Source organism: Polypterus senegalus, chromosome 12 (genome assembly GCF_016835505.1).
Source record: "Polypterus senegalus isolate Bchr_013 chromosome 12, ASM1683550v1, whole genome shotgun sequence".
Lineage (NCBI taxonomy): Eukaryota > Metazoa > Chordata > Cladistia > Polypteriformes > Polypteridae > Polypterus > Polypterus senegalus.
In genome coordinates, this window is record NC_053165.1 from 126,889,916 (window position 1) to 126,904,003 (window position 14,088).

The following is a 14,088-nucleotide window of genomic DNA, read 5'->3' on the forward strand; positions in this document are numbered from 1 at the left end:
AATGGCCACATATTTTACACCTTTCGACAACCGGCTATGGTATTTTATCCATAACAGTTGAAAACCCTGTTTAACACTAGAATTACCAGAGCCTACAAAAAAACTCGCCTACTGTAACTTGCTTTATTTTTTCTTTACTTATGGTCTAGAATAAAAGTGCGCTTGTTTTGTTATACTTGTACACCAACTAATGTTCCTGTGTTTGAGCGACACGGGTATGCTCAAAAAATAGACGTGTAATGCCAGGAAAAGTGCACGCAGGCACTTTAGTTCGCAAGCATTGGTACGAGAATGCAGTCACAAGTACGCTGCAGAGCTATAGCGCATCTTTATGTGAAAACAGCAGTGTCAGATTGGGGTGGGGGGGTAGGGAAGGATCCTGAACACGACTAAGAGAATGAAAAGTGAATAAAAAAAAAAACTAACCTTTACAAGTATCATAAATTACAGCGGCTGTTACACACTGAAATCAAATGTATGTTTTTATTTTAAAATAGTAAGAATAAGAGCAGTTTACTTCTCAAAACTGAATCGTGCGGGATCGAACTCATGACCTTTTGATTACTCGTCAGCAGCTGATACTATTACGCTACCATGCAGTTGTAATAAGTCAATGTGGCATGCTAAGGCGGCTTTTTTTCTGCAGTTATAATTTTGAATAAAAGCATAATTGTTCTGTTATATTTGTACCTTTTGTGAAAGTGTTTCTTTCATCTTTGGACTTTATGCCTACATTTTGTTATTTACTACTACAATATAAAAAAGTGTTTCTGTTTGAAAAATGTGTTTACATGGATTACTGTAGAAACGGAACACACGTGAAATGCGTGTATTCCAAATAATGATCTATTATTTCCACTCTAAAACACTTCACTCCCAGATAATCAATCAAGGCATGAGCTGGGAGAAGTTTGTGCACGTTCTAAGTCGGTGGGGGATGGAATAGCTGGCTACTTGCAACTTTTCTTTATCAGCACATTTAGATTAACAAAAGACGCTGGCGAAGAGGTGAGAACGGTTTTAAGAAGCGATTTAAGGTGGGACGGATCTACGAGTTTTTTCGTAGGCTCTGGTAATTCTAGTGTTAACGGGAGACCTGTTGAAACATCCATCCATTTTCCAACCCGCTGAATCCGAATACAGGGTCACGGGGGTCTGCTGGAGCCAATCCCAGCCAACACAGGGCACAAGGCAGGAACCAATCCTGGGCAGGGTGCCAACCCACCACAGGACACACACAAACACACCCACACACCAAGCACACACTAGGGCCAATTTAGAATCGCCAATCCACCTAACCTGCATGTCTTTGGATTGTGGGAGGAAACCAGAGTGCCCGGAGGAAACCCGCGAGACACGGGAGAACATGCAAACTCCACGCAGGGAGGACCCGGGAAGTGAACCCAGGTCCCCTAACTGCGAGGCAGCAGCGCTACCACTGCGCCACCATGCCACCCCCTGTTGAAACAGATTTACTTAATTTCTCATAGCAAACATTTTCTTTCCATTATTCTTCTTATAAATTCAATTATTAACACTTAAAATTGTTGTTTGCAAAGATCATGATGTCAGCTTTGTCATCAAAAAACTAAGATTTTACTAAATGCTCACCCACTTGCCTTTGTTTAAAGAATCATATTAATGCACTGCTTCCATTAAATATTATTTACTTTTATGATAGAAGTAAAAAATATAATAGGAAGCAGTGCTTTAGTTCCATCACATAGCCAGGAAAGAAATATGGTCAGGGATATCATAACTTGACTTTCTGATTAGTGGAGAGGGTAATTGACACTTAAGATATGCTCCGAAAGTAATGAATCTTTATTATTTTTTCTGATAAAAAACAATTATTTTAAATATCTTATGTCTTATTAAACATTTTTGCAAGTGTTCTAAATATGTGCAGTGTTGCCTGTTCACTTGCATGATGGCAAAAACAAAAATATAGCCCTTTTTTAACCCTTCTCTATTTCTTTTACAAAAATGTAGCCCTTTTTTAACCCTTTTTCTTTTAACACAACAGAAGTTTTAAAATCAGAAAAAAATTAGAAAAGCTACATTTATCATAACTTAAATTTAAGGAAAACGCTCACTTAAAAGTAGGTTTTTGCTTTATAGAGTGATCTTTTCTATTAGCTTTATTTTCAGTTTGACATGTACAGCAATTTTCTGCTCCACAGATAGTATATTTGGTTTCCCATTCATTTAATACAGGTAAATAATACAGGTATTTTTTTTAACTTATCTGTAAATGTGTATCTTTTAACATACAATCAGGTGTTCATCTGTAATGTACCTGTGCCTCGTCTTTCTAGTTGTCAGATGAACCATACTAAAATACATGCTTTCATTAACAAACCTTTTTAAGTCTCCTAGTAACTTCTGTCATGGAGCATACACATTACCTAGTTATGCTGCATTCAAGTTCAGAACATCTACCAGTAGCACATGGAAGGAGAGAACATTTTATGACTATGTTTGATTACACAGTCTGAATAATAAACAAAATAAATTCATATGCATGAAATATCAACAGAACATCAATGACTGTCTGTGGGATGTGTAGATAGTGCAAAGTTGCAACAAAGAAGCTTGATCAGCATGGCTTATACACTATGTCCCACTTTCTTAAGCTGTGCAACAACAATGCAACAAACGTTTGTTGATGTCAGATGTTAGGCTTTCTCCATCCTCCAACTTTATTTGCATTTTATTCATAATACATAACACAAGTACTGATTTAAAAAGGAGTCTTCAGATTTACAGTTGATTATTTACTTGCAAACAAAGTATGAGTGAATGTAGTCTACGTGTTTATTTCTATTTTTAAATACTACTTGATTTCATTCTTTTAGAGACCTGGCTGTGACCTGATCCTTGGTTCTGAAAAACGTGCAGATGCTTGCATGGTTTGTGGAGGACACAACACTTCTTGTTTACGACATCGCAGTGTATACCAAGACCAAAATAAGGCTGCAGGTAACATCAGATGAGGCATTTAGAAGTTTAATATAACATTTTACAATACAATTAAGTTATTTATTAGAATTACTATAGAGTAGGGGTGGTCATCACTTTTCCTGGCGGTCTGTAGTGGGAGCATATTTTTGTTTTAAACCAAATTTTTAATTGGAATCCATTAATTTACTATTAAAGCAATATATTTTTTCTGAGGTTATTTTCCATTAACTCACTTGTTACAATTCGGTACCCTTAGTTGCCTATTTTTGTTGTAAGCAGCTGCCATGACCAGCCACCAGTTAATAATGAGGTGCACATGACAACATAAACACTAGCCCTTGAGGTAACATACTTCCTATTTGAAGACGTGTTAATACAACGATTTGAAATAAATGAGAAAAGAAGGACCAAGAAGTACAAATCTGTTCTGGACCACAAAACGCATAGACGATATTATCAGAGAATGAAAAATCTACAACTTGTAAGAATGAACACACTAACAAACCACATAATTAAATACCAGGTTTCGTTATCTACTAGGCCTGGCTTCTAATTACACAATGGGCTGGAATGAACACCAGCGCCCACAGCAGACCTCTAGGACCTGAGTTGAGTACCCCTGCTATAGAGAACCTCCTTTAGAAGAAAATTGTGGTGGGCCGATGAATTATGTGAGAGTGACATGTATTGAAACAGCAGACTGACACACAAAATGGAAAAGTTTTTGCAAAATCTATAGAAATGTTATCTTTTTATCTTCAGTAATTGTAAATAATTTTATTTAACATGAAAACAATTTTTAAAAATCCACTTTGAATAGAACATTTTTCTTTATGAAAAATCTATTATATATTGATAAGATTAAAGTCTATTATAAAATACAGATGTATACAGGACTTAAAGGTTTCTAGCAGTGCACTGTTTTCTAGCTTATGGCCATTTTAGATTCATTAGTATATTTATTTCTCATAAAACAATTTAAAAAAGAATGTCGGTTTTGGCTTTGGATACACATTAACCAATTTTGTGATACTATTCTCACAGTTACCAATAGTATGCAAGCCAGGTAGGCTGTTAACCAATCAACAGCAAGCTGGTCTCTGTGAGCTGCTGTGAGCATACTGTATGCACAATTGAAAGTCTCCACTTGAGATGGAATCAACATTAGTTAACACTGCGGAAGATACAAGCACATTACAACAAAGTGTTCATGATAAACGGAAGTGGGCATGATGAGGTGAATGGGCAACAAGTGAAGGACAAAGTCTTGGCACTTGGTGTCTGTCACAAATTATACAAACCTTGTGCTTACTTCAGCACTATTTATTCTAAGAAGCTACAGTACAGCATGAAAGAAAAAGCCAGTATTATGCCATAACATAGACTAAATGCAAAGAGCAGCTACTGTATTTTGCTACATAACCAGGAATGATGGCTAGCACGCTGCCATGGCACCTATGCCAGATTGTGTATGCAAACAAAAAAAAATGTATTGCCACTTTTATTCCAGAACATGACTTGTCATTCATAATCACTCATTGATTTATTTATAAACCTGTCAGAGGACCAACATGCCCTTTCAAGACTGACTATTTTATATATACAAACCAGCTATTGAATAATTACATATGGTCAGACATGTTCACTGCATACAACATCTTTTTAAAATTAAAGTGCTGACTTTTTTCATTTCAGTTATTTCACTAATAAATATGTATCTGTCATAACAGAGAGAGCACATTGACATTGAAATATTGGATGTGTTCACTGAAATGTGTTTAGCACATGAAATATGTTCATTGTTTAAATTATTTTATACTATAGAAGTTTTTCACAGTTCTTTTTTGTGTAGTTACAATTATTGTATTTTTTGTAATAACCCATAGTCCATGGTTAAAAACACTCAACCCAATTTAAAATTATAAAATGAAAATGCAGTCTCTCTTTTGCAATTTCATTTTCAATGACTGTATGCAAAAATGCTGCAGAAATTAAAATTAAAATGAAATAAACCCATTTGCAATTTCATTCTCAAAGTCAGCGCACAAAAATGCCACAAAAATGAAAATGAAAACTAAATACTCCAATTTGTAATTTTATTTTCAAATCTGCGCTCAAGAATGCTGCAAAAAATTAAATTAAAATGAAATAACCCCATTTGCAATTGCATTTTCAGCCTGAAATGCCATGAAGCTGGAAAAATGAAAAGTAAAAACCAAATAAGTACTGGCACCACCTGCTGCTCATGCTTTTATATTTTCAAAAAAGAAATTTCAAAGAAATATATGAAACCAAACTCTGGCATTCTTTGCCTCGTTGTCCTTTCAGAAACTCAGATGAGCCTTGCTATTTCTTTGGCCTTTATTCCATAGAGCAGGTATGTCTTTATCACTTCTGTGGTAATGTTCAGACCTATTCCGACCTGCTGCTGCACAGGTTGCCGTGTCCACTGATGCTGTAGTCAGGCAATGTACAACTTCATGTAAATTCTGCCATATAACATAATTTACCTCCGTTTTAGAGAACGCCTCGACATCTCCAAGCCTATTCACTTTTACACCTAAGTAATATAACATCTTCATCCTCACAATCTGCCAACTCCAATAAATCTCTTACTGTTTCTTGCACACCTCTTTTCATCTTATTAGAAGTTGTCGGTACCTTACAAAAATGATTTGTCGCATATTAATGTCTTATCCCTGCCCACTGACCTGAGCTATTTGCATGTTGAGAACTTGAAAATGAAAATGCAAAGTAAATGAAAAAACAATGAGCAGCAGGTGGTGCCAGTAATTATTTGCTTTTTACTTTTCATTTTTCCAGCTTCATGGCAGTTCAGGCTGAAAATGAAATTGCAAATGCCGTTATTTCATTTTAATTTAAATTTTTGTATGCAGATGTTGAAAATGAAATGGTAAAAGAGAGATTGCATTTTTATTTTATAATTTTCATTTTCATTATTTTTTCAGAAAATACCTGTCCTAGTTTGTCTGCCATAAACTGGTTTAAGTCTAATATCTGTCTGTGGTTTCCTTCATTACTTGTTCTCATAGTTACCTACAGTTCCTTCTCTTTCAGTCTTTACATTTGTCTAATGAATGTACAATACATCAAGGCACATCCCTCAACTCACCATGTGATCAGTAAGCCTTGGCACCTTTGATTTACTTTCATGGCAAACTGCCCTTTATAGTTGGAAGTTCCTGCTTTCATGGTGCTCTGTGCATTTGCACTAATAGCCATACTAGCATATATTTCTTTACTAGCTGGACCCTATTTTAACATCCTTTGCCATTTTAGTGTGCCTGTGCATCTTTCTTTGATTTACAGAGATCATGTCCTAGGTTCAGTTTTACACACGCTAAAGAATGGCAGCTGAATATACCAAGTTGGTCATCAATAGTAAATATGGAACTCTGGTGAAGAATCAGATCAGTGGAGGGTTTTAAAACTTACACACATTGGAACTATTAAAACTGTTAAACATGAAAGTGGAAATAGAGCATAGATGATTAGCTTGAGGGATGTGTTGACAGCTGTTTCATTTAGGGCAATTGTTCCCTATTTGAAATAAATTCATTTTAATTGTGGCGTTTTAAGTAACCAGAAACTATATAGATATAATGTAAAAGGCGATATCCCTCCCATAGTGATACAGCGGTAAAAATCACATAAGAGAAAAATAACTTATCTTTCTTTAATGACGATTTACGCAGCATTACAGACGGGAAGCCATAGCAAGACAATATCAAGGTGTTATCTTGATCTATAGAGTCTGCCATTTTTGTCACTGTGCTGAAAGGATTTTCCAGACTGATGATGATATCATCCTTCCATCGGCTTCAAAGTGTTTGACTGCTTGTCCACATATATATACTGTCTGCTCCACGTGCAGGCACCCCTCTGGTCTCCAAACAAGGAAAGGAAAGGACTCAACTCCATCTCCAAAATACAGGAATAGCACAATGCCTATTTTTGCAGTTGTCCCCTTCATTCTCCAAATGCTAGTAGTTTCTATATGTTGACTAACAGTTTCTAAATCCTGACTAGCCCCTGTGTGCTAACTTTGGCCTGCACATGTGAATGAATTTATAAAATATTTTTTTGTACAGAGCTCAGTGACATTAAACTTACATTTGTGTTACAACAGCACAAAGTTGCAATGAATTAGGTTGGTCAGCATGGCTGATTCAGTAGGTTCCCCATATTTAACACTAGAATCCCTGAAGCCTATGAAAAAAGTCATCATACAGGACAACTTTAAATTCGCTCACACCTCTTCATCAGCACCTTTGTTTTGCAAATGTGTCCATCAGTACTGGTACCAGGCAGCCTGCAATCCCATCCCCCACCGACTCCGCTGAAATTCTCCTAGCTCAAGTCTGTTTATTTGGGTTTGAGGTGTCTGGACTTGTATAGGATAAATAATATATCGTTATTTAGAACACATACATTTCATGTGTGTTCCATGTCTACAATGATCTGGGTAATTGTACGATGACAGGAAATACGAGGCATGAAATGTTGGACATGTAACTACAACAGAAACTTTTTCCTGTTATAGTACCAATGACAAAATGTTGAAGTGTATAATGTGTGAAGACTGAAGTCAAAATATCAAATAAACACTTTCACAAAGGTTATAATAAAACAAGTATGCTTTTATTCGAGAATATAACCAAAGAAAAATAAATTGGATTAGGGTACAACACAGATATGTCCGCTTGGCTGGTGCAGAGGTAAGAACTGCTGTCTCACAGTCAAGAAGTTATGGGTTTGATCCTGGGTCCTTCCTGCATTTACTGTTTTGAGTTGTGAACTGCTATTATTATTACTATTATATTGCTAGTTTTTATTTTATATAATTTTTCTGGATCTGATCTCCTGTTCTTCAGCTTATGGGCTAAAGTGTATGCTTTTTCATGGCACCTGCTTATTCATCTGTTGAGCTGAGGAGCTTGAACTGGATGCCTTGTCTAGGAGCTGGATTATATAATCACTGTGTTGCCTTAGAAATTTTAAGACGACCCGCTATATACATCGTGGTTCTTGTTAGTGGCTGCGCTGGAGTATTCCCCCCGGTTTCCTGGCTGTCAGATTAATATCTTCTATTTGTTCTGGATATTCTCACAGTGGATCAAGTGCAAGGGGCGAAGGAGTTAACATTGATAACCTTCGCTCACTTCAATACTCACGTATGATAAAGATCAATCAAAAAGACCGTGAAGCACCTTCAAACTGCTCTGCGAAGATGGTCTTAATGAACGTTTAGTCCGTAGCCAACAAGTCTTTTGTTTTAAATGACTTTTTTACATCTCGCAACCTGAACTTTCTATTTATGTCAGAGACTTGGTTAAGTGCTGGTGACTCAATTTTTCTCCATGACCTCTCTTCTCCTGATTGTACCTTTTTTTAGCTCACCTAGAATCGCTGGTGGAGGGGGTGGGCTTGCAACTGTTTTTCAAAATCATTTAAAATGTAGACTTTTGACTGTAGACAATTTCTCCAGTTCTGAGGCTCAGCTGTTTAAAATTGATCTTATAAATCCTGTATTGTGTGCACTGGTTTATAAACCTCCTGGATATAATAAGGATTTTGTCCCAGAGTTCTCAGAGTTCTTATCTTTCATGGTGTCATGTGCTGATAGAATACTGATTCTGGGAGATTTTAACATTCATGTTTGTTGTCTGACAAAACCACTGGTTAAATTTTTTTTACGTTTTGTGGATTCTTTTAATTTCACTCAAGTGGTATCAAGTCCCATACATCAGGGAGAACATACATTGGACTTAGTTCTAACACTGGCCTTCCTGCAAATAACCTGGAGATCTCTGACGTCGGCATTTTGGATCATTTTGCAGTTATTTTTGAAATTTCACTTAACCACAGCACTTTTCGCGCTGTATAAATACTGACACAGCGTGGAAATTCTGTGATATTTTTTCTGACAGTCATTTACCCTTTGTGTTAGAAGCCCTCTCTGTGTGTCAGGATATTACTGATATAATTAAGCTTCTCAATCTCACTTGTATGGATACTCTGGATCTGGTTGCACCCTTAAAGTTAAGGAGAGCCAAAGAAAAAGCCAGTGTTCAGCCCTGACCAAATGAGGCCACTCGTGCGCTCAGACAGGAATGCAGGCAGACTGAACGGAGGTGCAAAAAGGACAAACTGCAGGTCTCTTATGAAATTCTTAGAGTTCACTGGAAGTCCTATCAAGAGGCTGTGAGATCAGCAAAATCACATTTTTTATTGTGTTTAATTGCGAATGTTGCCTTGAGACCTAGGGTGCTGTTTAGCACCATAAACACTCCCTTAAACCCCCCTGTCAGTGGCTTCCCTGAGAGTACGCCTGAGACCTGTGAGCTTTTTCTTAATTATTTTATAAATAAAATTCAAGCCATTCGTTCCAGCATTACTCTTCCAGGTATTGATCACTGTGGGGTGACACCAGACACTCTAAGGCCAATGCACAGCCAGTTTACTTCCTTTCAAACTATTTCTTCTTCTCAGCTATCTGATATAATCTTCCATATGAAACCTTCCAATTATCTGCTGGATATCTTACCTGCATACCTATTTAAAGATACTTTTAGAGCATTTAGTCCAATTGTGTTGGCTATTATTAACAACTGTCTAAAATCTGGTATAATGCCAGACAACTTTAAACATGCAATTGTTCAGCCTTTGCTGAAGAAGTCCACATTTGATCCTACAGCTCTTTCAAACTATAGGCCTATTTCTAAGCTCCCATTTCTGTCCAAAATCATGGAGAAAGTGGTTTCTTTGCATTTAATTTCATACCTGGAGGATAACAATTTATGTGATGTGTTTCAGTCAGGTTTTAAAAAACTTCATAGTACTGAATCAGCTCTGCTGAAGGTAATAAATGATATTCTATTAACTTTGGACTCTGGCTGTTTTGCAATCTTGGTCTTGCTGGATCTCAGTGCGGCATTTGACACAGTGGACCATGGAGTTCTGTGAAAACGGCACAAGGTGAAGTAGGCATTCAAGGCTGTGCACTGAAATGGTTCATGTCCTACCTGAAAGGCAGATCTACATCTGTTAACATAGATGGGAATTTCTCTCAGCCAGCTTCTCTCACCCAAGGCATCCCTCAAGGTTCTATCCTGGCTCCCCTTCTATTTTCCCTTCATCTGCTCCCATTGAGGGCCATCTTTTACAAACATGATGTCACGTATCATTGTTATGCTGATGATACGTAGCTGTACCTCAGAGTTAGTTCTGACATCACTTCATTTGTAAAAAAGCTGTTGAAATGCTTTGAGGATATTAAATATCGGATGGCACAAAATTTCTTGCAATTAAACGAAAATAAAACAGAAGTTGTTATTTTTGGTCCTACCACATCTGCAGTTGAAATTGGCATGCACTTAGGACCTTTGGCAGCAATGATTCAAAATGATGTCAGAAACCTAGGTATCATCTTTGAGTCATCACTAAATTTTGAAAAACAAATCTCCACGGTAGTAAAGTCCAGTATTTACCAACTGAGGCAAATTTCTAAACTAAAATCCTTTCACAGAAGGACTTAGAAACAGTCATCCATCCATCCATCCATTATCCAACCCGCTATATCATAACTACAGGGTCACAGGGGTCTGCTGGAGCCAATCCCAGCCAACACAGGGCTCAAGGCTGGGTACAAACCCTGGGCAGGGTGCCAGCCCACCACAGAGAAACAGTCATTCATGCCTTTATTACATCTCATCTTGATTATTGTAATCTATACTAATAAAAGGCAAAGCCCTCACTGACTGACTCACTCACTCACTCATCACTAATTCTCCAACTTCCCGTGTAGGTAGAAGGCTGAAATTTGGCAGGCTCATTCCTTACAGCTTACTTACAAAAGTTGGGCAGGTTTCATTTCGAAATTCTACGCATAATGGTCATAACTGGAACCTATTTTTTTGTCCATATACTATAACTAGCAAAATACCCGCGCTTCGCAGCGGAGAAGTAGTGTGTTAAAGAAGTAATGAAAAAGAAAAGGAAACATTTTGAAAATAACATAACATGATTGCCAATGTAATTGTTTTGTCACTGTTGTGAGTGATGAGTGTTGCTGTCACATATATATATACTGTATATATATATATATATATATACACACACAGACACACATATAAACATATATATATATACATATCCATACATATATACATATACACATATACACATATATATATACACACACACATATATACACACACATACACTCACCTAAAGGATTATTAGGAACGCCATACTAATACGGTGTTTGACCCCCTTTCGCCTTCAGAACTGCCTTAATTTTACGTGGCATTGATTCAACAAGGTGCTGAAAGCATTCTTTAGAAATGTTGGCCCATATTGATAGGATAGCATCTTGCAGTTGATGGAGATTTGTGGGATGCACATCCAGGGCACAAAGCTCCTGTTCCACCACATCCCAAAGGTGCTCTATTGGGTTGAGATCTGGTGACTGTGGGGGCCATTTTAGTACTGTGAACTCATTGTCATGTTCAAGAAACCAATTTGAAATGATTCGAGCTTTGTGACATGGTGCATTATCCTGCTGGAAGTAGCCATCAGAGGATGGGTACATGGTGGTCATAAAGGGATGGACATGGTCAGAAACAATGCTTAGGTAGCCCGTGGCATTTAAACGATGCCCAATTGGCACTAAGGGGCCTAAAGTGTGCCAAGAAAACATCCCCCACACCATTACACCACCACCACCAACCTGCACAGTGGTAACAAGGCATGATGGATCCATGTTCTCATTCTGTTTACACCAAATTCTGACTCTACCATTTGAATGTTTCAACAGAAATCGAGACTCATCAGACCAGGCAACATTTTTCCGGTCTTCAACTGTCCAATTTTGGTGAGCTCGTGCAAATTGTAGCCTCTTTTTCCTATTTGTAGTGGAGATGAGTGGTACCCGGTGGGGTCTTCTGCTGTTGCAGCCCATCCGCCTCAAGGTTGTGTGTGTTGTGGCTTCACAAATGCTTTGCTGCATACCTCGGTTGTAACGAGTGGTTATTTCAGTCAAAGTTGCTCTTCTATCAGCTTGAATCAGTAGGCCCATTCTCCTCTGACCTCTAGCATCAACAAGGCATTTTCGCCCACAGGACTGCCGCCTACTGGATGTTTTTCCCTTTTCACACCATTCTTTGTAAACCCTAGAAATGGTTGTGCATGAAAATCCCAGTAACTGAGCAGATTGTGAAATACTCAGACCGGCCCGTCTGGCACCAACAACCATGCCACGCTCAAAATTGCTTAAATCACCTTTCTTTCCCATTCTGACATTCAGTTTGGAGTTCAGGAGATTGTCTTGACCAGGACCACACCCTTAAATGCATTGAAGCAACTGCCATGTGATTGGTTGATTAGATAATTGCATTAATGAGAAATTGATCAGGTGTTCCTAATAATCCTTTAGGTGAGTGTATATACAAAAATACATATATATATATATATATATATATATATATACATACATACACACACACATATATAAACATATATATACATACTGTACATATCTACATATATGCATATACACACACACACACATATATATACATTCTTTGAGGTGCAAGCAACTGTTGCTGGGGGTGCCAGAATCCATCAAGGAAGAAAAATGAAAAACATTATTTGTACAAAATCTTAATTTATTTATCCATTCCTAAATAATTAAATGGGCAGGCTATTTCGTATCAGTGTAATACACTGTTTCTCAAAACGGATGACTCCTGCTCTTACGTGCAAGTCTGCGTGGATATTATGAACTATCGTATCTGTTCAAGTTCTATTTAAATTTTAAATAGAAGGAATTTTTATTTAGTCGACAGAAATATCTTTGATAGGAATGTAAGTTAAGTGTAGGCATCATTGCATAAATTTTTCTTCACCATACAAACGTAAAGAGTAAATTCGCCTTACATTCCAACCAAAGATATTTGTGTCGACTAAATAGAAGTTGAAAAGATATATTTTTTCGAATGCGATCGCGCAATTCAGATCGAGTTGACGCGCACCAACGCAAAGCCCTCACTGACTGACTGACTCATCACTAATTCTCTAACTTCCCGTGTAGGTAGAAGGCTGAAATTTGGCAGGCTCATTCCTTACAGCTTACTTACAAAAGTTGGGCAGGTTTCATTTCGGAATTCTACACATAATGGTCATAACTGGAACCTATTTTTTCGTCCATATACTATAATAGACTTCTGCTCGATGCCCGTGGGAGGCGGAGTTACGCCTCTCACGTAATTTAGTGCCTGCCCATATAAGGCCGTCCGTCAGCGGCAATCCAATAGAAACACTGCCGCTAAATATTCACGGGTGAAGGACTGTGCTTATGCAGATGAAGATGAGATGGTCAGGGTGGTGTTTGGCACAAACTCAGCGAAACTGCGAGAGAAACTTTTAAGTGCCGGGTCTTAGCTAACATTAAATACAGCTGTGGACATCGCACGAGATGGCACCAGCACAGCTGGGAACCTTCGATGCATGTACACCAAGCGGCTCACATGAAATGACGCAGTGCACAGACAAAAAGCAACAGTTCCAAAGAGTGCTGAACAAAAACCGAATTACACAATTGAGAAGGCAGCAAAAAAATATGAAGCGTGTGATACATACAAGCATATTCATAAGTGCAGCTACTGCGGAAACAACGCACACGGTGGAAAAAGTCAATGTCCCGCTAAACAAAGACAGTGTAAAAAAAAACCTGTGCATGCAGTGTGTCACGTCTCAGATAAAGAGGAAGACGAGCTGTTTATTGATGCAGTAAGAAACGAATCGATGAATGAAACCTGTTATCTTTACAACGATTGACAAACACGGAATGTAACTTGAACACAACACATCCTACAAATACGAACCTGATTGAAAGAAATAATGCTAATGAAATCCTTGATGACAGCAACACAATTACTGTATATTGACAATCATGTTACGTTATTTTTAAAATTTTCCCTTTCCTTTTTCATAACTTCTTTAACACACTACTTCTCCGCTGCGAAGCGCGGGTATATATATATATGTACATATATACCCCGATCTACATACTCTCAAATAGACAAACCACACGCCGTGGCG

The 14,088-nt window shown here is 37.7% G+C and overlaps 1 protein-coding gene across 1 annotated transcript in view; it reads left to right on the forward strand.

Moving 5' to 3' along the window:
• adamtsl5 (ADAMTS like 5) overlaps positions 1 to 14,088 on the forward strand; it is a 202,273-nt gene that overhangs the window by 123,397 nt on the left and 64,788 nt on the right. The window contains exon 7 of the mRNA XM_039771362.1: positions 2,859 to 2,982. Coding sequence (XP_039627296.1) covers positions 2,859 to 2,982 — 124 coding nt within the window. The remainder of the gene's footprint in view (positions 1 to 2,858; positions 2,983 to 14,088) is intronic.